We start from the raw sequence: 26,863 nt of genomic DNA on the forward strand, positions 1-26,863 counted from the left end.
GGTAGATGACAGGCCAATCAGTAGAATGACAGAGATATAGCAAGGAACAACAGAGGAAAAATAGACTCATTACTCCCAAGTACACACTCAGATTTACCAGTTCAGTAGAACAATTGTGTATGTCTTCATAAAGTTGCCTTGTTCTCATTTGTGCTCTAGTCAAACAAAGCTTAGAGATCCAAAACCTATTTGTGTTCTTTGTGTGCTTACATCAACAAGAAAGGCAGAGAAGCACCTCAAAACTTTGTTTCAAGGTCTCCTCAACCTAAGAAACACACTTCCAGAGCTTTGAAAGACTTTAGATTATTTTCTGTTCAGCATTTACCTTGAAGATGAAGTACAATTTGTAAAATAGACGTGGCAGCTACTTCACAAGTTCTATCAATTTTAAACGGAAATGTGGTTCCTAAATGCTGAGTGCCTTAGACAATGATCAGGTTACTATGGCTTACTGTTACTGTGCTCCAACTGAACCATCATCCTCTGTGCTTTTAGCCCATGTCTCTTCTGAACCTCATTTCCTCTTTCAGCATGATGCACTTTAACTTTCAAAGGTTCTTTGACAATACTTCTTCACATGTGCTGAAGGTGCTGACTTAACTTATTGTTTTCATAGCACGATGATGAAGCCTAGGCTGTGTACCTGGGAGCACACCATAAAGATGGGTGAGCTTACAAGGCCTAGTAAGATAGAGCTGTTAGATAGAAGAATGAGACAGTATGTGTTTCTGTCCAAACTATCTATACAAAGACTCTGATTTAGTCACTGAGCCTTCTAGGGGAACTGATCTAGTCAATCACAAAGGAATTCTGGCAGCAACCCAATATGTATGCAATGTCAGCAAATAAGGTATAAAATCTCTCTGTTTAGACACGAAGATGTCACATTTTCTATTTAATATTATGATGACGAAAGAGTGGTGATTACTTAACTACACAGAAAATTATAGTAATTTCTCATTAACAATGAACCTACCAGCCACAGAGTATAAAGAGATGATAGAATGATTAAAGAGGTAACCCTTACCTAGTGCAGGTCCCACCATTGCGACATGGATGATAATCACATATCGGAACATTGCAGTTCTCAACATTCCTCCCCCCAAGAGCCTCATCTATAATGAACAACTCTTTGTTGTTAACTTGAAAATCCCTAATGCATCCTTTATAGCCATGTATCTGCCCAGCACACCGATGAACCTCTTCATGAACAGGAACATTTCCAAGGAAGATTGATCCAAAGGTGATCTGCAGAAACAAGAAGAGAATAAACAGAAAAGAATGCGATTTGTGATGTTACTGCAAGCAATGAATGAATAATAATTAAAGGAAATAGCTGTTACTTAAAGCTGGCCAAAAACTATGATATTTGCTGAAGAGATTCTTTTTTAAATGTTGTTCTCTTTTATAAAAGAAAATAATTCATACAAAGAGAGTGGTTTGTGTGTTTGCATATCTTCAAATATGTAAGACAATATATACCCCATGAAACACAAATTGGAATTCTCAGTCTTAACCACAATGACCATGGTAAGGTTTCTTCATTGCTTCCCTCATTTCTATACCATGAGTTTTACATTCATGGTTGAGGGTTGAGACTTATGGTTGAGACTTGAAGATAAAGCTTTTCTTTAGGATCTGGGACCAACGGGACCCCAGGATAAGGGGAATACAGAAAAAAGATTTTGTTCTTTTTGCATGAGTCACAGAAAAGAGACTGCTATACTGAAGCCCAAGGGGAAAGGTTAAGTTTTAGGTAGTAAATTCTAGAGCCACAGATGCCTAGAACTTCCTCATAAAGGTGCCAAAAAACACCCACAACTATTTCATATTGGGACTGACCAAATTATATTAGTGCTCAATATGGTACTTCCTGTGTTACCTGACCTAGGAGTCAAACCCTTGACCATCACATATAAAGGATCTGTGACTTGTTTAGCACTGTGAATTCTACTCCTCAAGCTGATGCTTCACTTTCTGGAGTTCTGACACGGGGTGTCACCATTCCTAAGTTCCTTTGGTAAATGCCTGTCATTAAGAATTGAAAAATAATATTTTTTTCATAAGTGTATGAGACTGTGATGCATTTATTTGTATGATACCATCAATCCAGAAAGTAGGTGAAACTTAGCCAATTCAAGTCAAGCAGGAGTAAACCCATGGAAAAAAAAACATATATCACAGCACATGTAAAACAAAGAGATTATTTATGTAAGGAGATAATAGTGAAGGAGTCCTTCACTATCATATTCAGACATCAACTGTAAAGAACTAGGAACAGGAGGAAAACATGACATTGACTTATCTGGAATTCATACATGCGTATGCTTTTGCTTTGCCATTTCCTGTCTTGCTTTTATCAGTCCTGAAGCTCTATTGCTGACAATTTCAAGTGAAATTTGGAGATACAACGAACATGAACACCTCCAGATATTCCTCTACTTACCATGTCTTTCATTTAGAAGGGAAAGGGAAAAAAAACCTACTTCTTTTAGAGCATGGATAAAACTAAATCAGATTTTTCATGTGGAAGGAATATAAAGACATCAGCTCAGCTTGCCGAATTCATTTCATATCACTTGACTTTATCCCCTTTCAAACAAAGCTATAAACCTGCATAGCTATGGACAAGATTTGTAAGTAGTGTTTGCAGACAGACATTTTCTCTCTGCTTGTGAACCTGTTACAAGAATTACGTAAAGCATTGGACTGGAATGTAAAGTGTCTATGCTTAAGAAAAATGTTTTAAACATTCCTCTTGCAACACAAACTTTTTATTATTGGGCTTATTTTACAAAAGCACTGGCCTTGAGGGCAGATCCAGAGTACCACAGAACAACTTCAGTAGGCTCTGCTCAGTTTCTCGCATCAATGGATTTTATCATAATATGTTAGATGTTCAAACCCATGCTAGCACACCACAATCCACATTTCTTTCTGTAAAGTCCTGGTCTGAATTTAAGTGACTTAACTAGAATATATTTTAAGGAAGCACTTAGGAAGCATTCCTGTAAGTCTTGTTAATAACAGAACAGGTGTCAAAACCCCATTTCGTTAACGTCTGTAATACTCATGCTTAACTTTTCAAATACTAATTTGAAAATGTCCTTCTGCACTTGGAGCCTGAGTGGTAAGAAGGATTAACTTGGCCAGTAACAACAAGAAATTCACTAGTCCTCCTAGAGATAAGGAATTCCTTTTTTCCTTTGCTTGTGTACTTTGTAAAGAAAATAGGGGGTCTGGGAGATAAGGAGCAGATCTGTAATGTATATAATTAGTCATGAGGATATGACATTCATTCTACATACCATGCAAGGGGTTATTCTGGATTAAGTATAATTTGGTGCCATGATATACACATTAGTGGTTACAGCAGATTAAGTGCACTCATAGAGAGCATTTTTTGTACTGTTTTATCCTAAAAGAATTTAGCTGGCATGCTCCAGGATTGCTCTGCAACATGAACTAAAGTGTGACAAGTGGGGATGACCAGAACATTCACTTCAAAAACCCACTCGTGATACGAACTCAAAATTAACCATGGACCGCCACAAAAAGAAACAGGTAAGAGTTGTGGACTTCCTTAGGAACCAAAGAGATTTCCTGATTAGGGGCAGAAATATTCTGATGTACAATCTTGGTGCATGACATCAAAGTTGGCTACCTGCAAGTTTTTCAGTGAGTAAGGCATTGCTGGCTTCTTTATATAGTTAGGTACTGACAGGTAAGATCTTTCCCCAGATTCTCTACTCAGAAGCTGCCAGCAGTGTTAGCTTTACATTCTGCCAGACTTACGAACTTGAGACATAAAGGGAGACAAAGGAACCTTCTGCAGCAGAACATCAGGTTGATCATCTGGAAGCTATGAACAGACAACTGATTGGGCTCATAGCAATATCTAATACAAGTTAATTCTTTATATCAGACTAAATAAACACCTAAACACTGACTCAGGGAAGAAACAGAGAATAAATTCTATTAGTAACTGGCAGTACATACCACGATATGCACATCATGATTAGCATCTCTACAGCTAACTGTCCTGCCTTCCAGTGAACAAACTCATAAAGTGAGCTGTCAGTCACAGTTGAAATTCTCAAGTCTAAAAACATTTAAAATCTATCATTCAGAAATAACCTTGTGATGAGAGGACACATAACAGAGACACGATAACATGGAGACAAAGAATAACACAAAAAACTCAAGATCTGGGAAAGCAGGCCTATTGCCCATTTAAAATGAGTCTTCTGATACCAGTTTCAAAATGGAGACAGTAATTTTTACAATAGTATTCAGAAGTGAAGTCATAGCAACAATAGTGACATCAGGTTATGTCACTGATGATTCATAACTGCCCTCCACTAGACAGTGTGGCTTGCAAATAAAAAGTAACCAGAATTACCGCTTAACAGTATCTAAATTGTTTCTAACAACACCATGACCTAGTTAAATGACATGCTAACATATTATTTTTCTTCTTGCACTATCAGTGTCCTTTTCATGGACTTTAGGCAGTTGAAATAGAGGTTTTGGAGTCAGGTGACCTGAAGAATTTAATGGAAATACTATAGATGCTTGATGTGAAAATATGTATTAAAGAGAAATTAAGTACATATAATGATATCTGAGGAGGAATTACATTTCCTTCTTTAGAAAAAGTAAGAATGCCTATTCTCCTTTGAGAATAACTAAAGTGTGTACGCTGATGAAACATTCAAAGCAATTAGCTATTTTTTTGATGTTTTGCAGACTTACCCGAGATGCTCGATATGAGAGAGAAAGTCTGTGTTGTACAGGATGATTTCCATTTGCAGCCATTTCAATCATACAGTGACCTTCAGGACTGCTCACAGGCAACATATAGCTGGAAGTAAAGAGAAGATCTCATTATTGTTTATACTCTTGACAGCAGAGTATTCAAACCTCTCACAGCAAAGGCAAGGTGAAAAAGATGCTTCTGCCTCCATAAGGGATGACAATCTTTGGACACTAATAATTCCAGTTTCATGGCTACTTGGACTACCCAGGAGACAAAAGATGTTTCTTCTACTAATGTCCTCTTCTATTTGCTTTCCTACTGTTCTTGACTCTAGTGTTTGAAATGTATACAGAGGCAAAGAAGAAAGAGATCTTTACATGCATAAGTGGGTATTGATAAATTGTAAGTGCTAACTGTGGCTGACATATGGTCTCCCTAGTATAGAGGATTGTTGGACAAGTAACATCAATGTTGAATGATGCCGAACTCCCTAGGCGGAAATTTCCTTTTCCTGCCCTACAGGGGAAACAGAAATGGAATAAGAAATGAAAGGCTGCATACCTCTGCGCAGCAAGATTACACTGTGATATAGTTATCACTACTTGGAAAGCATGCTGTTAATGTAAACTGTGGTACTGAGTTTCAGAGATAAAGAAGAATATAAGGTTAAGGGAATTTGTAAAGTAAATACTAGCAAACATTCAATAAAACACTGAGAATTCTTCAGGTTCTTTCTATGATGAGATGTGATGAAACACTATTAATATTATCAGCAATAAAAATTCAATCCAGATGATTTTCAAATATACTGGTTTTGTATTTAGAAGGGAAATTTGCATAAACATTATTGCAGCAATGGCAGAATAGGAGAATAGTAGGTGATAGATTCTTTAAAACTGAGCTCTGCTATTTCTGTAGGAGTGCTCCCCAATTCCGCTTTGCCTCAGTTTCAGTTTTCACATGCTTTAAAAGAGAATGTGATGGGCCTCCTTTTGGGAAGCATGACAAAGTTTACTGACTACATGCACTGTGCACAAGAAACTCTGCTCAGACAAATCCATATAATTAAATTTCCAGAGTAAGCCCTTTAACAAGAAAAATGTTACGGGTTTTTTTTTTTTTTATATTTCACAAATGTTACAGAACAGGTTTTACAAAAAGTTTCTGAAAAATAATTTATACATTTATATGGACTGCCAAGTTTTCCATTTTTTCAGCTGAACAAATGCTAAAGGACAATGGCAGGAATCGCAGGAACTATTTTGAGCTGGGATTTTTATGTTAGGCTATAGACATATGAAAGAGTTAACATATTTTAAAGCCCATTGTGTCCTGAACACTAGAAGCATATATTACTAATCTTAGAAATGACCTCAGCCCTGCCAACAACAAATTTACTCCTGGATGAACCACATCAAGACCCACCATGCTCTCAGATACCTGCCTTTTCATATATTACTACCTGGTTGGTTGTGTGCAGCTGCCATGGTATGATTTATCCCATCTTATGCCTCGAGCTTTGCTTTTCTGCTCCTGTGTCTACAGTCTTACTATTTCATTCTCTTGTCTGCAGATTCAGTATGAAAATTAGAGTCTCAGTTTTCTCCTCTGAAGTTACTGGGAACATTGTTTTGACATAAATGGATATAGTATTAGGCCCCTAATGAATATTTATAACATTCACTGCAGTGCAGTGATTTCTGAGTGAGCATCTTATAACAAAAGCCTCATAGGCAGAATCTCTGTATCAGCAGGTGATGCACCCATATTAATAAACCTACCTTTCTACTGGTTGTATGGCTTCTGGTTCCAGAGCTAATTCAGTTAATACTAACTCACTGACTTCACTGTTCTCTGCTGCATGGGGATGAAATTTGCTAAATTATTTCACCTTTGTAAGTATGTATCACTCTTCCTATTTTTGAACTGGGAACAATGTTTTAAATTCTTTTAAAAAGACTGAGATATTGAATGGCATATTCTGACCTCTTGAAATGTGATCTAGACCCCATGACTATTCAAGTGAGTTTGAGAAATGCCCATTTTTCTTTCTTTCTTTCTTATTTTAGGTTAAACAAAAAAGTGTATGGTTTTTAGGTTTTTTAGGTATATTTTAAGTTCCTTCTTACGTAGTCTAAAGTTAGCACAACATTAGATTAAAACAGCAATGTCTGCTGTTTTAAAGATCAGCTAATTTTCACAATTTCATTACAAAATGCAAATTGAGTAAACAGAAGTTCTTCATTCATTAATAATAATAATAATAATAATGGGCATATTGACATATAGTTTTGTCATTTCCTTTTTATATACTTGGAATAAGGGCAATTTTAGAGAAAGTACTTCCATCTACTGTGATTTCCAACCAATTCTTGGTATGTTAAATACATTCTGAATTTTATTTATTATTCCTACTGATATTTCAGCTGCTGGGAATTGTCCAGGTAAATCACAGTGTATACAGATAACTTTCTCAGGTAATAGAAAATCAGCTCATTTAGTATTCTCTTGGGGAAAACCAACTCATAACTTTCCATTGATGCTTTCTACTCTGAGTGGATATTGTAGTATAGACCTAACACACCCGTGGCTAATCTATGCCATGCCGTGCTCTGCCCTTGCCTTGCTTTTCAGGAATGTTTCTGAAGTCCACATCTGCTGCAGTTTCTAAATAAATTCAAGGCTTAAGCCCTTATATCATGTATTATAATAGTCTATCCCACAAAGAATGAAGGTTTAAGTGACGAGGCAAAGTTAATAAATAAGAACGTTCATCTAATGGAAAAGAAAAAACCAATATGGTCTATGACAGTTTGATCATCTTCAAGCAACGAGCCATCCAAGCCAAATCCAGCTTTGTAAACTTTCTTTGCTAATGCCTGGCATTCACACATTCTCACTGTTTTGTAAACATAGTTTCTTTTATTTTGATTCTTTGCCAGGGGAAAAAATAATGGAAGAATAAAAATAGGTGCAGGTAAAATAAGCCTTAAATATTACTTGATGCTGTCACGGTCTTTACGGAGGTACCTTTATGTAGAGAACCCCAAGTATCCTAAATCCATGTAGATAATAACACAGTCATCCCTACACAGGCACAGCTGGTGATCCATTCTACCTTTAAAGAAATGTGTCAGAAAAAAAGGAAAAATAAATTCCAAAGGAAAAATAAATTCCAAAGAAAAAATAAATTCCAAAGGGAAAAAAGCGTATCTATAGACAGCAGCTATTATACAGTGATTTTGATCATTAGGTCTCAACTTCACAAAGGACATAAGGCTATATTTTTAAGATTCAGCAATGAAATCTCAAAGAAAGGAACTGGTTTGTTTGATGTCAGCCAGTAGATTAGAATCTGAGTTGTGAGAAAAACCCCACAGGCTATAGGCAGCAACCTACTGCCCTGTATTCTGGAGCGCACATTAGGAATGCTACCACCACTTTCTTCAGCATTTGTTCCTTCCTCTGCAAGGATTTCCAAGCAAGTTATACTTGAAATTTCTCTCTGTCTTATGCCATAGAAAGGAAAAACTGTCATTTGAAATGTGAACAAAATGAATATTTTTCATGCTTACATTACCACAAAATTAGGACTGTTTGAATTTGCTAGATTACTCAAATATGCTTAGAATAGCTTTTAGAAAGAGACAGAGCATGGAAAATTACAGCCCAATAGACAGTTCTTTGAGAAAATGAGGAAAATAATGAAAAATGGCAATTAAACCAGAAATGCTGTCTCTATCTTTACTATAGCATTTAAAACCACAAAGTGCTACAATATGGACATATGCAAGACATAATTACACTAGTTTCTAAAAACAATGATGGAAAAAAGAATGCGCTTGAAATATTCTGTAGCAGAGATGACCTGAACTAAAACACCACTTCATGTAGCTCTATAACTTGATAATGTATTTCTCATAATCTAAGATTAAATCTGTCTTAATCTTGCAACCAGATAAATGTAGTTGCATTATCGGACGCATCTCATCGAAGATTGAAATCCATTATCCACATTAAAAAAGATAAAATGAAACTGATGATTTATTCTCTTGACATTTTTTCTTTATTTTTCTAATTAACCTCATTTTATGAGATAGGGACCTCACATTAAGAACACCTGAGATGAAAGTGGCTAATCACTGACATCTTTAAATTTTTAAGTATTTTTAGTTCAGTAGTGCTTTTTCACTCGTTTAGATGCTGAAGGCATTTCAGTCCATCTGCCTCACATCTCAGTGGCATATTTCAGCTGCACTCAAAGCCAGCTTATTTTTCCCTCCAGAGGCAGTGACAGGAGAGAATGCAATATGATTCCTATTGCAGGATTATTTCGTCAGGCACCAAAATTGTGATTCATGCACAGCACAGTCATAATGATATAAAAAGGATTCACAGAGCGGTAGAGAACTGGGTGTGCAGGGAGTAGGTATGGGAAACGGGTATGTGGGGAGGGCGTATGGGAATGTTATGCAGAATAATCTAATTAGGTCTGAAGCCATGTGGAACCCAACTTGTTCCTGTAGATGCTAAGGTACAGGCATGATGTAGTTGAATATTTGTTTCCACAGATTTGAAATAAGAAGAGGTTCGTCCTTCTTTTCTGTGCTTGGCTTAGAATAACATGATTTTTTCATAGGTGCTATGGATTTTATATAAGCTCGTTAAGAATAAGAATTAACAAATTATTTACTACAGGGGCTGTTTCTTTACAAAAGACTCATGGACCTCAACAGATGCAAACCCGAAGTTAAATACAGTGCTTAATGCTGTTACTAGTTACATCTTGATTCATTATATGCATAAACACTGAATTTCTAACAAAGTGCAATGTTTACCTAACATGCTCATAGCGATGACACAATTGTGGATATTAAGTATTGGATTAATTTAGACCTAGAAATGATATCAAAAGAAATTCTCTTAAACTAGCTAAGATTGAGGCACTTCTAAATCAAATGTTACCTGGTACAATCTTGCTCAAGCAAATGTTTTAGTTAAATTATCACAGACACTTCTCCACGTGAGAAATGCAATCATACTTTTTTTTTTCTTTCAGGCTAGTCACCAGGTGGCACTAAAGGAGCACAATAGAAAACATGAACGCAAATTCATACTAATGTCTCTGCTAATGATTGGAAAGGCTGACTTAAGCCCTAACTGATAGCATGATTGCTTCAGCTTCCAGTTTATATCAAGGGAAACACAGTAAAGTATCTTAAACTGATTACGTATTTGACAATATGGATGAGAATAGGTTTGGAGACTGGAACTTCTGGAAGACTTTTAACTGCATTCTTGCATTATAATTACCTAATGTAATCATGTAAAAATGGTGCATTCATGGTTGTGTAAACATACTTAAGAAAATTTAGTTTATAGCAATTATATTTTCTATATAGTGAGGAAGGTGCAGATTAAGGAAAGGCATAACAAAATTAAAATGTCAGATCATCAAGTATAAAAAAAACCCAAGCATTATAAAGAGAACCAGCCTCTGTTCTTATCCAAGCTAAATTATCATGGTAAGTTTTTTTCTGAAAAAAGATCTCACACTGCTAGCATACCAGGGTTTCTGGTCTTCTGAAAAATTATTAAAAAGTAGTTATTCTACTGTCCATTTTCTAATGCCACAGCTGGAGGATTACATTTAGAACTATCTGCTGTTTTCCTCCCTACAAGCTGACAAACACTACCCCAACTTAACAGCACATCATAGGAAAAAATCCCCACAAAAATCCTCTTTACTGAAAAAAGTGTTGATATTAAAGACATGATCTAAAACGACTCCTGCAAAACACTGAAACAGCGGCTTCATTTACACCCTTGATTAACCAGAGCAGTTGTCAAGGGAACATCTAACCAGCTGTCAAGCAGTACCGGAGATTTTTCAGGAACAGTGATTTTACTTTTGACTGAGCACATTCAATTCACAAGTGTGAAAATCAGTACTGTGTTTTACAGTTTTAATAATCACTTGGTACTTCTTTCAAAAATCCTTGCACTTACTATTTTTTCTTCCTTAAAAAAAAAATTAAAAAATTTTCATTATTAAAATGTACCTTCTCTTCCCTAAATTAATTTCAACATATCGCTTCCATGGAAATATTAACATGTCTCTTCACCCTCTTCTATTCCAACAAGGTCAAATTTTGGTATTTCTTACCACTTTCAGTTACAACACGAAGAAGTGATAATTATAAAAATGAATGCTTCATTTTATGTCTGACATTTTATTTGAAATCAGTGAAACATCTGTTGTAACCTCCAGCCATTCAACATCAAATTTCAGGTTTTCTAGTGGCTATGAGCTCACGGAACTATAAAAGCATACCAGGAGAGGAGAGGGAAAGAAAGACAGACAAGGGAAGGGGGTACTGAAAGTACGGAAGATAAAAAATCCCAAATGACTTTGACTCCTCACAGTGTCTTGCAGTAATCCCTTGATGCCCTTTTCTTTTTTTTTTTTGATGGTAAACTCCCAGCCGACCCTTAACTTGTTCCAGACTTGCAGCTCCAGCTGGATGCACATATCTATGGGGCCTGATGGATTTCATCCCAGCACACTGAAAGAGCCAGCCAATGTCATCGCGGAACCTCTCTCTATTACTTTTCAATGGTCTTGGGAGTCTGGAGAGCCCCAGTTGACTGGAAGCTGGCAAATATTGTCCCAATTTTCAAGAAGGGAAAGAAGGAAGACCCTGGTAATTACAGGCCTGTTAGTCTCACTTCAGTGCCTCGTAAAATTATGGACAAGATTACATTGGGAGTTACTGAAAAACGAGTTACTGAAAACCTAGCAAGCACGGGTTCATAAGGGGAAAGTCCTGCTTAACCAACTTAATTTCATTTTCTGACAAGGTCACCCATATAGGTGACGAAGGGAAGCCAGTAGATGTTGTGTTTTGGATTTTAGCAAAGCTTTTGATACTGTCTCTCATGGCACCCTTCTGGATAAAATGTCCAGCACACAGTTAGACAAGTCCATAATACATTGGATGAGGAACTGGCTGATGGGTCAGGCTCAAAGTGTCATAGTAATTGGGGTTACATCAGGCTGGCTGCCAGTCAGCAGTGAGTTTCCCCAGGGCCCAATTTTAGGACCAGTTCTCTTCAATGTTTTTATAAATGATCTGGATACAGGAATTGATTGTACATTAAGTAAGTTTGCTGATGATACTAAACTAGGAGGAGCTGTGGACTCCCTTGAGGGTAGAGAGGCCTTACAGAGAGATCTGGATAGACTAGAGAGCTGGGCAATCACCAACCATATGAAATTTAACAAGAGTAAGTTCCAGATTCTCTACCTGGGATGGAGCAATCCTGGTTATACATACAAATTAGGGGATGAGAGGCTGCAGAGCAGCCTCATGGAAAGAGATCTAGGGGGTTGGGTTGATGGCAAGTTGACTATGAGCCAACAGTGTTCCCTGGTAGCCAAAAGAGCCAACCGTGTCCTGGGGTACATCAAGCACAGCATAGCTAACCACTTGAGGGAGGTGATTGTCCCACTATACATTGCACTGGTGTGGCCCCACCTCAAGTACTGTGTGCAGTTTGTCCTCAATGTAAGAAACTTACCAGTCTTTGGCAGTGTTACACTGAACATTACATTCTCTGTTATTGATGACACATTCCTTGTATCCACACATTGAAGGCTGTTCTTCCTAACATTGCTAAAAAATAGTTTCTGCTATATTTATTTAAACTCCTCCCTTATTCGTTGATCAGTTTTACTAGAATATGTAGGAATAAAAGAACTTAGAAAAATACACAAAGGTGAACAAAGTTGAGAGAGTGAGCCCTTAAAAACTGCCAATTAGCATATGTAAGAGTGGAGATAGTAATGCACGTGAATAGTTTTGGGGGTCTAGCCTTCTTTATGAATATAAGCAGTTGCTCTGATATATTTGTGTCCAATAATAAGGGTACTATAGCTAGGATACAAATGATATTGCTCATCTACCTCTATGCCTTATACAGCTTGGTGTGTTTGTATGGCAGAGTGGTCCTGCAGTACAGCACTGATTCTTCTTGATTCAAAAGGACATTAGAGGTCCTGTTACCGGCTACTGCAGACAGTGAAAAATATTTCAAAGTGAACTGGAATTTTTTCCTACTATTATACATAGCACTCTGTCTTCAGCTCAGTTTGATCCTAAGTGCTCCATATTGCATTGTTGCAAAATACTACTTTTTGTTTTCAATGAAAAGAGTTGCAAAAAGGACTGCTTAAAAAAAACCTGAAACTGAGTTTTTAGAGCACCAACCCAGTTATATTATACTTTGACTTTGAAAGTCTTCTGATCACTCCATTTTCTCTTTCTTCATTGTGGATGCAACCAATGGAACAAAAAAAGAACTATCTAGCTGTTGTTTGAACACAGATACACAGTTTTATGGAAATACCAGTCTTAGGCACCACTTTCAACATAAATTTCTTTTTAAATTAAATGTCTCTTATTTGTATTTGATTACAGATTTATTAAAGCGTTGTTTAATCCACAGAACACACTTTATTTTCTGCCAGACTTCTGGATTTATCTGTGGGAAATAACAAACATTTCAATCAATACTTCAAAATGTATGAGGAGGTTTGAACTGCACCATACATACAATATTTACACTAGAGCTCCTATGTAACACACAGAGTGATTTGCACAGTAATATAATAATTTTTGTACTAAATGCCTCCTTTCCCCCTGTTTTTCCACATAGGTCTTTTTAAAAAATTTAAGTGTCTGAATGAGAAAAGCAACAAGAAACAGAAAAAACTTCTAGCTCTTCCCCATGTGATTTTGCATATTTCAGGAGGTCAACATTTTCTTAACAAAAATCTTACCATGTTAATAAAACTGGTGTTACATTACCATTTGAAATTTTTCCTACAGATGTTTTATACACTTTCCTATAAAGATAATACAGTTTGACATTAAAAAGGGCTATCTGCCTTTTGTTTCTTAGTAGACTTTCAACCAGCATAATTTGCTGTACTTGGACAATGCCATTTGTCAAAATTCTGACTTTGAAACTGCCATCACAGTACTTGCTGGGCCTACTGAGAGCAGGCCAAATTCTAACAAAGAGTATCACATGTCAAAGGACTTGCATTAACACGAGAGAAAAATATGGCCAGCTCTTCCTCAGTTCTGATTAATCCAAGAAGAATAATAGCATCCTTACAAGGCTCTCACATTAGAGTTGCTGAGCCTTCTCCAGTCATACATATATCAAGCTATAAGAAATGAAGTACCCATAGAGAACAACACTTCTTGGTTTTACATTATTAACATGCTGTGAGAATATATTTTAAATACTGTCAAAGTGTTAAATTTCAAACCTTCCCACATGTGCCTCTATTCTACCCGGTTTTAGTATGAAAAGATTAGTCAGTCTGACACTGACTTTTTGCCATTATTTTGTTGCACAGAACCATTATTTTTAGTTTGAAAGGTATTTAAAAAATGTTTATTTATTCTAATCTTCCATTCTCGTGACATTTTATTTGATTCAGAGACAAATGAATATAATAAAGATTCACCAGAAATGGGCTTGATGAAAATCATCAGCTTTCTTCCAGTTAGCTTTTAAGGGGGTGTTTTGCTACACTTGTTGTCATGTCCCTTCACATAATCTAGTAATAATTAATCTATTATTAACATAATGATCACAGTGCTTAATATGGCATAATAATTATAGGGAAAACATACTTCACTGTAGATTTTGAAAGCTCCTAGGACTTGGATAGGGTTATACAGCTGATAACAGTTCCACAGTAAAGATCCTTAAGAGCAGATGATAAGTTGAAAGTAAGTCAACAGTGTCATCCTTGTTCTCGTGGGAGACTTACAACTTACCAGATATCTGCTGGAAATACAACACAGCAGAGAGAAAGCAGTCTTGGAGATTCCTGGAGTGTGTGGGAGATAACTTCCTGACGCAACTGGTAAGTGAGCCAACTGGGGAGGTGCCCCGCTGGACCTGCTGTTTATAAACAGAGAAGGTCTGGTGGGTGATGTGGTGGTCAGAGGCTGTCTTGGGCTCAGTGACCATGACATGACAGAGTTCTAGATTCTTGGAGAAGTAAGGAAGGGGTCAGCAAAATCACTACCCTGAACTTCAGAAGGGCAGACTTTGGATTGTTAAGGAGCCTGGTTAACAGAGTCCCATGGGAGGCAGTCCTGAAGGGCAAAGACATCCAGGAAGCCTGGATGTTATTAAAGAAGGAATCCTCAAAGGTGCAGGAGCAGGCCGTCCCCATGTGCCGTAAGTCAAGCAGGCGGGGGAGAAGACCGGCTTGGCTGAATAGGGAGCTTTGGCTGGAACTCAAGAAAAAAAGGCGAGTTTACTGCCTTTGGAAGAAGGGGCAGGTGACTCAGGAGGACTACAAGGATGCTGTGACGTTATACAGGGAAAAGATTAGAAAAGCAAAGGCCCAGCTGGAACTTAAACTGGCCGCCGCCATTAAAGATAAAAAATGTTTTTATAAATATATCAGCAACAAAAGGAGGGCCAGGGAGAATCTCCCACCTTTGTTGGATGCGGAAGGTAACCTTGCCAGGAAAGATGAGGAGAAGGCTGAGGTACTTAATGTTTTCTTTGCCTCAGTCTTTAATAGTCAGACTGGTCATCCTCAGGTTTGTCAGGCCCCTGTGCTGGGAGATGGAGCTAGTATGCAGAATGAAGTCCCAGTTGTTGAAGAGGTGGCACTCACCAACCTGGCTCCTCAACCTGGATGTTCACAAGTCCATGGGGCCGGATGGGATCCACCTGAGGATGCTGAGGGAGCTGTCAGAGAAGCTTGCCAAGCCACTCTCCATCATTTATCAGCAGTCCTGGTCAACAGGGGAGGTCCCAGATGACTAGAAACTAGCGAATGTGACGCCCCTCTACAAGAAGTGTCGGAAGGAGGATCCAGGGAACTACAGGCCTGTCAGCCTGACCTTGGTGCCGGGAAAGGTCATGGACCAGATCATCTTGAATGCCATCACGCAGCACATGCGGGACACCCAGGGGATCGGGCTCAGCCAGCGTGGGTTTATGAAAGGGAGGTCCTGCCTCACTAACCTGGTCTCCTTCTATGATAAGGTGACCCGCTTAGCGGATGAGGGGAAGGCTGTGGACACTGTCTACTTGGTCTTTAGTAAGGCCTTTGACGCTGTCTCCCACAGCATTCTCCTGGAGAAGCTGGCTGCTCACGGCTTGGGCAAGTGCACTCTTCACTGGGTTAAAAACTGGATGGAGGGCCGAGCCCAGAGAGTGGTGGTGAATGGAGTGAAATCCAGCTGGCGTACGGTCACGAGCGGTGTTCTCCATGGCTCAGTGTTGGGGCCGGTCCTGTTCAATATCTTCACTGATGATCTGGATGAGGGGATTGAGTGCACCCTCAGTAAGTTTGCAGATGACACCAAGCTGGGTGGAAGTGTCAATCTGCTGGAGGGCAGGAAGGCCCTACAGAGGGACCTGGACAGGCTGGATCATTGGGCCGGAGCCAACGGTATGAGATTCAACAAGGCCAAGTGCCGGGTCCTGCACTTGGGTCACAACAACCCCATGCAACACTACAGGCTTGGGGAAGAGTGGCTGGAAAGCTGCCTGGTGGAGAAGGACCTGGGGGTGTTGGTTGACAGCTGGCTGAACATGAGGCAGCAGTGTGCTCAGGTAGCCAAGAAGGCCAATGGCATCCTGGCTTGTATCAGGAATAGTGTGGCCAGCAGGAGTAGGGAAGTGATCGTGCCCCTGTACTTGGCACTGGTGAGGCCACACCTCGAGTACTGTGTGCAGTTTTGGGCCCCTCACTACAAGAAGGACATCGAGGAGCGTATCCAAAGAAGGGCAACGAAGTTCGTGAAGGGTCTAGAGAACAAGTGTTATGAGGAGCAGCTGAGGGAGATGCGGTTGTTTAGTCTGGACAAGAGGAAGCTGAGGGGAGACCTTATTGCTCTCTACAACTACCTGAAAGGAGGTTGTAGCGAGGCAGGGGTCGGTCTCTTCTCCCTAGTAACAAGCGATAGGATGAGAGGAAATGACCTCAAGCTGTGGCAGGGGAAGTTTAGGTTGGATATCAGGAAAAACTTCTTCACCAAAAGGGTTGTCAAATATTGGAACAGGCTGCCCAGGGAGGTGGTTGAGCCTCCACCCTGGAGGTATTTAAAAGAAGGGTAGACGTGGTGCTTGAGGATATGGTTTAGTGGTGGACTTGGCAGTGATAGATTAGCAGTTGGACTCGATGATCTTAAGGGTCTTTTCCAACCTTAACGATTCTACGAACATCAAGTATTCAACTCTTACTGCATCCTGTTACATCTTGTTATGTATAGATAAGTATAGAGACAGCGGACTTGTAAAGCATTTTTCTGCTTTCTTCCGAAGTAAGGACAATGAATTATGTCATATTTCTTAACAACCCACTTTACTAATCAGCAAGTTTTGCTCAATCCATTTGCACTAATCTCTGATCTGTTCCCTTAGTATCATCAAAATATTTGGCATCTGCATTCCCTCATTTCTATTGTTGCTGCTGCATGAGGCATGCTAATAGCCTTCAAATGGTGCATCGCATTAAAGAATATGTGGGCCAAGAGAATCAAGAGTAAAAAACTGCTTCAAGAACCACTGAAGATCTGAGAAAGTGACCTGCAAGGTAAGTTTAAATCCAGGTTTCATCAAATCCAAGATATACCCTTCAGTTGTTAGCATTCTTGCAGTGGATATCTGATGTTGATAACACCAGACATCACTGAGGCAAAATCCAAAGAGCTGATGAAGAGAAGCCTAACCAGATGCACAATATAATCTCCAAGGACATGGAAGGCTGCTACAAACAAGAAATAAGTAAACTTCCCTTTGCCTCCATGTCACACATTGTAAAAAATCTCTCTAATAGTACAGATAATGAGGTAGACTGCATGGGTTTGTACAGGCTCCCTCACTGGAGGTTTTTAAGAAAGGTTAGACAAACATGCATCAGAAATGGCATACACATTTCATTTACAGGTGTGACGAATATGGCATAGGTGTGTGGTACTATGGCAGTGGTGTAGACTAGGTGATTACCTAAGATGTCTTGCAACCCTACAATTCTATAATTCTAACATTTCTATCAGAATAATTACATACAATTCAGTGAATGCTGAAAAATTTGTCTCAGATTTGGTAAAAAGTGATCTTAAAATTAATATGACATTTACAGTCTTTCAGAAAATTAAGCCCATCTACAAAGTAAAGAAAGAGTGGAACAGGTCTCATAATAGACAAACAACAAGACTAAATTGAAGTGAATGCAACAATCAGTGTCTGAATTTATATAGGACTAGATTCTATTATACACAAATCTAATGTTACCTACTTAAGAAAAGATATCTTTCTAGAGAGTGCTGAATGAAAGGGAAGAAAGGAAAATGCTTTTGTTCACCTTCAAAGTGTATCTTTTATATATTGCTACGGAGATACTAGTAGAGTTGGATAGCATAAGGAGACCAATACACTTTATCTTGCCTAAAGTTGTCTACCTTGCACAGAAGTTGCAATTTCTTTACTTAATGTTGGCATAGAGTTTTTCACACATTAGATAGAATGTAAAAAAATCCCAGAAATGCACGTTTGTATGCTAGCACATTACTAGCTGAAAATGGTAATATCTGCTTTAGGTGAAAGAGATACTGTTTATGCTAGGTTCTACTTAGCTTGTTTTATGCCTCACTTACCCCAGCTCTGCCAGTCCAACAGTCAAGTATATGATCCTTTAGTAGACTGGTTAATGGGACTCTTTCTGTTGCATATATCACTGAGCATGCTACAGACAGCATGCACCAAGGATCATTTACTTCAATGGAATGCTTTTCTTCAACATATATATTTTATGAATCGTGACTTTAAAGATATTTGTTCTCAGACTGGCTCCTAACAGGAAAGTGTAAATTCTGCCCTTAATCATATCTCTGCAATTCCACTGGCTTCACAGGGACTGCACTGGTGTAAACACAATACATCAGCACACTATGACAACAGCCTGATAGACTGTGACACTGAGGACAGGAGAGGTGCCTGAGGACTGGAGGAAAGCAAATGTCACTCCAATCTTCAAAAAGGGCAAGAAGAAGAACCTGGGGAACTATAGGCCAGTCAGCCTCACCTCCATCCCCGGAAAGGTGATGGAGCAGTTCATCCTGGAGGTCATCTCCAGGCATGTAGAAGACAAAAAGGTTATCAGAAAGTCAACATGGATTCACCAAGGGAAGATCATGCTTGACCAACCTGATAGCCTTCTATGATGGCGTGACTGGCTGCTTTGACAAAGGGAGAGCAGGGGATGTTGTCTATCTTGACTTCAGTAAGGCATTCGACACTGTCTCCCATAGCATCCTCACAGGCAAGCGAAGGAAATGTGGGTTGGATGAGTGGACAGTGAGGTGGATTGAGAACTGGCTCAACAACAGAACTCAGAGGGTGATGATCAATGGAGCAGAGTCTGGATGGAGGCCTGTCACTAGTGGTGTTCCCCAGGGGTCTGTGCTGGATCCAGTCCTGTTCAACACATTCATCAATGACCTGGATGATGGGATAGAGTGTAACCTCAGCAAGTTCGCTGATACCAAGATGGGAGGAGTGGCTGATACACCAGAAGGCTGTGCCGCCATCCAGTGAGACCTGGACAGGCTGGAGAGCTGGGCCGAGGGGCACCCGATGAAATTCAACAAGAGCAAGTGCAAGGTCCTGCACCTGGGGAGTAACAACCCCATGCACCAGTACAGGCTGGGGGTTGACCTGCTGGAAAGCGGCTCTGTTGAGAAGGGCCTGGGAGTGCTGGTGGACAACAAGCTGACCCTGAGACAGCAATGTGGCCTTGCGGCCAAGAAGGCCAACGGTATCCTGGGGTGCATTAAAAGGAGTGTGGCCAGCAGGTCAAGGGAGGTTATCCTCCCCCTCTACTCCGCCCTAGCGAGACCACACCTGGAGTACTGCGTCCAGTTCTGGGCTCCCCAGTTTAAGAAGGACATGGAACTTGCTTGAGCAAGTCCAGCGGAGAGCTACCAAGATGATCAGGGCACTGGAGCACCTTTCTTATGAGGAAAGGTTGAGAGGCCTGGGTTTGTTTAGCCTGGAGAAGAGAAGACTGAAGGGGGATCTTATCAATGCTTACCAATATCTGAAGGGTGGGTGTCAAAAGGATGGGACCAGACTCTTTTCAGTGGTGCCCAATGACAGGACAGGGGGCAATGGGCTCAAGTTGGAACACAGGAAGTTCCACCTTCACATGAGGAAAAACTTCTTTCCTGTGAGGGTGACAGAGCAGTGGCTCAGGCTGCCCAGAGAGGTTGTGGAGTCTCCTTCCCTGCAGACATTCAAAACCTGTCTGGACATGGTCCTGTGCCCCCTGCTCTAGGTGTGCCTGCTCAAGCAGGGGGGTTGGACAAGATGATCTCCAGAGGTCCCTTCCAACCCCTGCCATTCTGTGATTCTGTGATTCTGTGATCTTCATTTTACACACATAAAAATGGGAATAGCACCAGGATACTGGAAGAATTAGCGTTAACATTTATGCAGAGTTTTGGAACTACAACAAAACGTAATAGTTATCATCATCATCATTATGGTAGTTATTGTTATCATTATTCATGATCATGACAGTACTGGATGGATTTATTGTTACAAAAATGATCCTGACAGTTGGCACCAACTCCTACAAAAACTTTATATTGTAATCTGAGTTTTGGAACAACTGTTTTTTACTTAGAAGAATGGAGAATATGTACTGTGCTTGTGCTTATGTACTGACTATTCTCTGTTGAATCGTAATAGGCTTCTTAAAGTATTTTTGTGGTTTTTCTTCTGTTAGATGAATTCATGGTACCACCAGTTTTTAATGCTGATAAAACCCTGTGTTTTTAGACCCAGTAATCCAACTCAAGACTGAATACTATTGACTTCTCCTGCTTCTGACAGCATTGCCTCAGGTTCATGTACCAACTGGGCCTTTGCTGCACCTGGACAAAGCTGTTTTAATTTTCATTATGACTACCTTGAACTTTTCTTTCAGCCTACATTATACCAAACAGAAAGACTTCTACTCTTCTGCTCATTGGAGCTCCAGAGATGAATACTTCTCAAGGAAAGAGCTTGCAGTCTTTTGCGCAGCTTGTTCTTATATTCTAATCTGGTTTCTCTCATTCCCTGATTTTTGATATAGATGTAATCACATTCAAGCAATTTTATTAAAAATTATGTAACAACAAAAAGGGAAGTTTGCCTCCTCCTTAATTTAAAAATCTTCAGTGAAAGCCTATACAACACCTAATAAAAAGTGTGGAAGACATGGAAAAAGTGAGGGAAATTCAACCATAATATTCACTGCAAGAATATTCTGATGTGAAAAGAGTGAAACCTTTTACATGAAAAGTCATTACATAATAGGTTTCAACCTGTTCTTCCCTTAATTTGAAGCCTAAATTTGATTGCATGGAGCAGCTGAATACTCACTTTACAAGAATACTCTACGAAAGTACAAGACTTTACCAAGGCAGAGATCTTTTATTCTTGAGAGAAACATGACTCTCTGTCCATTATCAGCCACACAATTCTCTTTAAGTACAAAATCACTTGTAGCTACAGTGATTTTGAACACAGTGAAAAAGAGTGTTGGATCATGTTTCCATTTAGGAAACATTAATATCAGTAGAAGCGGAGTATAAGTCTATATAAGAAACATTCAGTATTATCTCCTGGTGAGCAAATTAACATTGTTGTAAGTTTGGCAAAATATGGAACAGAGTAATTGGTAAAACCTCAATTTTTGAAAAACTATTTGGATACCATCCACACTGTTGCATTGCAGACTTTGATATCATGTCTTAAAACTCTTTGTTAAATCATGTATCTACCTACCAACTGAATGTCATGGATATGAAAGTACTGGTGAAAATAAAGAAAAACAAGAAATCAGTGTATGTATGTACAGAAGCAATGGTCTCATGTTAAAAAGCTACGAGATAAACAGTGATACAAAACCGAAGAAAATACATGCATACGTACATTTCTGACAATGACCAATGCTTACCTACAATATGGTTATAATAACAATTTGCCTACAGTGGTAAGAATTTTTCTGTGTATACATAAATTCTGCTTGTTAGAATGTTTAAAACAGAACAAAGAAAAGAATAAAGGAAAAGAATAACATATCCAAAATATTTTTTTTTTTGTGGGGTGCGGTGGGTGGGTGCGTGGGGAATCCAATCAAGACAATATGGAAAAAGGTAAATTCAAACAAATGTTGAGGGTTGATTTGTCCTAACACCTCACTAACAGAACACCTCAAAAAAACATTGGAAATGTGCTTGCAAAGATACATAGTAGGTAATGTCTTTCCAATTATGTCTCCTCTCCCGTGAGGGAGGGCTATCACTCCCAGCAGCACAGTGACTCTTTTGGAGTTAGCAGAAGCTTAATATTGCACTAGAATACAGGAATTAATTACTATGTTGAGCCATCATCAGACATAGCCTTCCATTTAGTGTCTCACATAAAACTGATCCTATGAATGAAAATTAGGACGCCACCTGACACATGAATAAAGCTGTATCAATGCAATGTTATACAGATAATGATGCAATACTGCAGTGACATCCAGCTGAGAATCTTCTAATTTCTTACTTATTACAGGTAGAAGAAATAAATAATATATGTTATTCATTTTGGACTTGTTGTACTCATTTTGTACTCGTTTTGTACTTTTGGAAAGCAACCTGACCATGAACCAACAATGTGGCCTTGTGGCCAAGATGGCCAACGGTATCCTGGGGTGCATTAAAAGGAGTGTGGCCAGCAGGTCAAGGGAGGTTATCCTCCCCCTCTGCTCCGCCCTAGCGAGACCACACCTGGAGTACTGCGTCCAGTTCTGGGCTCCCCAGTTTAAGAAGGACATGGAACTGCTTGAGCAAGTCCAGCGGAGAGCTACCAAGATGATCAGGGCACTGGAGCACCTTTCTTATGAGGAAAGGTTGAGAGGCCTGGGTTTGTTTAGCCTGGAGAAGAGAAGACTGAAGGGGGATCTTATCAATGCTTACCAATATCTGAAGGGTGGTGTCAAAAGGATGGGACCAGACTCTTTTCAGTGGTGCCCAATGACAGGACAGGGGACAATGGGCTCAAGTTGGAACACAGGAAGTTCCACCTTCACATGAGGAAAAACTTCTTTCCTGTGTGGGTGACAGAGCAGTGGCTCAGGCTGCCCAGGGAGGGTGTGGAGTCTCCTTCCCTGCAGACATTCAAAACCTGTCTGGACATGGTCCTGTGCCCCCTGCTCTAGGTGTGCCTGCTCAAGCAGGGGGGTTGGACAAGATGATCTCCAGAGGTCCCTTCCAACCCCTGCCACTCTGTGATTCTGTGATTCTGTGATATTGCTTCTACCAGGCACTACTAATTAATTTTCCTTTGCCTACTCTGATGGTCTAAAGTGAATGGCTACCTCCTCTATACATGGGAAAACTCAGAGAAAAACAGGTTAAGCAGTGTGGTTAATGAGAAAGCAACTCTTTAACTTGAATGCCAAAGAAGGAACAATTTATATATTTATACTGGAAATTCTGGGGAGGATCTAAAGAATAAAATCCTTCTATTGCAAACCCTGAGGTTGAGGCTGGCATCTTTGCTAATACAGGTGACCAAGAGACATCCTGCTGGTATTTCAGTTGTATTTAAGTATCAATTAGAAAAAAAAAAATTCGGTTTCAGAGTCTTTAAGGCTCATGCCTTTTAATCCTTTGTAACCTTAATCTTTGGACCTTGGAGCTACTCTCACATTGCCCTAATTGAGACTTAGGGAAGTTTCATTTTGCCTGCTTCTCATAGTGATATTCAGACAGCCTATTCTTGGGCTCTGCTGACGACATTCAAGTAATTTGCTTCTTCACATTCTCAGAAGCATCCTAGTTGGAAAAAAAGAAAGTGCAGACATCTAATCTCTTTTATAATTCAGGAACAACGGGTGAAGCACTAGTATCCTCTACTCAACTCTTTTATAAAGGTCTAAGAATACCTAATTCAGTTTAATTACTCTAAGATCAACTGAAAATATGGCAAGAGAATGTTAGTCAGGGCATATGGAGCCCAGGACAGCCTCTAAAAATAGGATATGGAGTTCTCCACTGTACTGCTTGGCTGGGGGAAGCAGCAATTGTGGCTTGGGGCCGGCAGCATCAGCCAGCGTGTGGTGAGTGGCTGCATCACTTGTTTGTTTTTTTCCCTCCTCCAGAGGTTTCACCTCTCTCACTCTCATTATTTTCCTTTTTGTTATTATATTATTATTATTGTTATTATTATTATTACTACTACTACTATTACTGTTTTATTTAATTATTAAACTGTTCTTATCTCAACCCACAAGTTTCTTACTTTGGCCCTTCTGATTCTCTTCCCTATCCCACAGAGGTGGAGGGAGTGAGCAAGCGGCTGTGCGAGGCTTAGTTGCTGACTGGTGCTAAACCACGACACACATTTAAGATTTATTGATTTGTGAATCCTAACTGACAGCCAATGCAAACAGCTAATTGCTTTTTTGAAAAACTGTTTCTTGACTGATACTTATTTCTTTGAACACACAAAGGAGCCGATGGAGCAGATCCATGATTTCAGAATACATACATAGATTCAGAATTGCACAGAACTTGAAGTTTTCCGTTGTCACCTAAACCAATTAAAGGGATCCACTCACCTTTATCTGGACCAGTGTCATTAGCTATTTTGTTGCAGTCTGCTTATGATAATACATATGCAGTGTTTTTCCCTAATACTAAAAAGATATTTTCCCTAATACCAAAAAACCCATTGGAACAGGCTGCACAGAGAGGTGGTGGAGTCACCATCCTCGGAGGTGTTCAAAAAACATGTAGGCGCGGCACTTCAGGGCATGGTTTCGCAGGCATGGTAGTGTTGGGTTGATGGTTGGACTTGATGATCCTAGAGGTCTTTTCCAACCTTAATGAATCTATGATTCTGTGATTCTAAGTATGAGCTTTGTAACTGCTATGTCAAAGAAATTAAGATACTCATAATATTTTCAAATATACATTGTACCTGAAGCTGTCTGAATCACAGCATCCAACATGAACAGCTAAGAACATTTTGCTAAGCTATAACCAACTTTTAAGAAAAAAAAAAGAAAAAAGAGGCTGCTTTATGGTGATATATTTATACACATTTTAGCTGCAATCTTCTTTAAAGCTACTCTTAAACATACCTGAAAGTTCAGGATCATAATGCTTATTCCCTATTTGAATATAAAAAGGTAAAATATAGATTATAATGTCATTTGAATCTTCCTCAAGAGAGACTACTTAAATAGCCAGATGTACATTTTATAATGTATTACAAATGCCTCACCTATTTTTTTCAGTCACTTTGATTAGTGATTTATATTTGAGCTGAAGCGTAGTATTTGCAAAATAAATACTGCACAAGAATCATGAATACTGACTGCAAAAAAAAGAAAAATAAGGTAAATACCATACATTTAGCTTGTATGAGTAAATGTGTGTTCATAGGCCACCCTTTATTAAGTTTTCTGTTCTCTAAACAAGATAGATCACTTTAATCAGATTTTAGAAATAGAAACTATGAGGTGTCCACGGAAAAGAGCAATCTTGTATGATGTGAAATGTTCTACATTTCTTCATGGGTAAACAAAATCTTATGTAGGACAGTAGCCTTTTGACAAGATTATATTTTATGGATGTAAGCTGTTAAGGAAATTATGGAAGTATAAACAAACACCCTAATGACTGTTGCTGTGTATGCACAATTTGGTTTTCCTTACAGATGAGGTGCTTTATTTCTTCATTTTGATGTCCACTTAAATATTATGAATGCAAATACACGCATACTGAATTTGGAAATATTAGAAAATATTCACTACAAGAAAAAAACTGAGATTAACTATTTCATTTCAAAGGGATGCTCTGTGTTCTTGACCATGTAGATATTCTAGATAAAAATTCAAGCACTGAATAAAGTTTCAATTTATCAGAATAAACATTTCTACCTAACAAAAATTCATTTCAGATTAAGTTGCCTCTGATTTGCAACAGTGTAGATTATATGCACAAATTAAATTGGAGTCAATTTAACGACCCTATTAAATAACGTGAAATCACGAAGTTCCCACCTGGACGTGTGAATTCATTCAGATTTGTTCCCACAGCAGGAATAAATCCCATTTGGTTTGATCTTATCCTTCAGTTGATCTATTTAGTAGTAAATTGCACTTTCAGTGAAAAATTAAGAATGTGAAAATGTTCAAACTGCCTGTCTTTTTGGTAAAAAACATAACATTTTGGAGAACTACAAAAAAATTAGAGTTCATAAACATACCAAATACCACATTTGTCAAAACAAAGCTTACCACAAACTTTACATTTATTACTGAAACATAAGAAGTGTTTTGAAAACCTGTGTCCTCCAGTGTCTGTATAGTGTCATAATAGACAAATATCACAGGAAGAAGAATACACACATAGAAGATAGGTCCGGTAACTGCAGAAACCATTGGTTTGAGATAGTTTAACTGTTAATTACAAAATAACCAAAGGTCATACTAAATATTTTTATTCAGGTGACACTCAGCATCGTTAGTCAGCATTCAGTTCATCAAACTAAACAGGATTACTCATAGGAGCTGGATTTTTTTGGATATGTGTGGGGCTCTGGATGGTCCTCCCTGGTCACCACAAACTTGTCAGAGACAAATGCGATGCAGAAGTTTTCATGGCTATTAGCTGTAAGGAAGTGGGTCACTAGGCATGATTGGTGGGAAGACATCAGCCATATTTGCCTGGAGATTAGCTACAGCAGTGGCACAAAAGGAACACGAAGAAGTAAATAACTTTGCCTGGAGACTGGTACAAAAAGTAACATGAGGAAGGAACCAGCAATGGGAGATCAAAGGGATGACTGGAGGAAATCACTGAAATTAATATTTGAGTGACCGCATAATGCTCAGACCAGGAGACTGCTTATGTGAACCCACCATGGTAGTATGCAAACTTTGATGGGACAAAAGATGCTCTGAAGACCCTAGAGGAGTCATCACCAGTAGGTCCAACTTGTACT

General features: G+C 39.0%; 1 protein-coding gene across 1 annotated transcript in view; it reads right to left on the bottom strand.

Annotated features, from left to right (window-relative positions):
* The window catches only part of EYS (eyes shut homolog), a 944,860-nt gene that overhangs the window by 132,707 nt on the left and 785,290 nt on the right, over positions 1–26,863 (bottom strand). Inside the window, exons 39-40 of the mRNA XM_075087034.1 lie at positions 4,756–4,864; positions 1,028–1,248 (exon numbers count right to left, since the gene is read on the bottom strand). Of these exons, the coding sequence (XP_074943135.1) occupies positions 1,028–1,248; positions 4,756–4,864 (330 nt within the window). The remainder of the gene's footprint in view (positions 1–1,027; positions 1,249–4,755; positions 4,865–26,863) is intronic.

Source organism: Phalacrocorax aristotelis, chromosome 3 (assembly GCF_949628215.1).
Source record: "Phalacrocorax aristotelis chromosome 3, bGulAri2.1, whole genome shotgun sequence".
Taxonomy (NCBI): domain Eukaryota; kingdom Metazoa; phylum Chordata; class Aves; order Suliformes; family Phalacrocoracidae; genus Phalacrocorax; species Phalacrocorax aristotelis.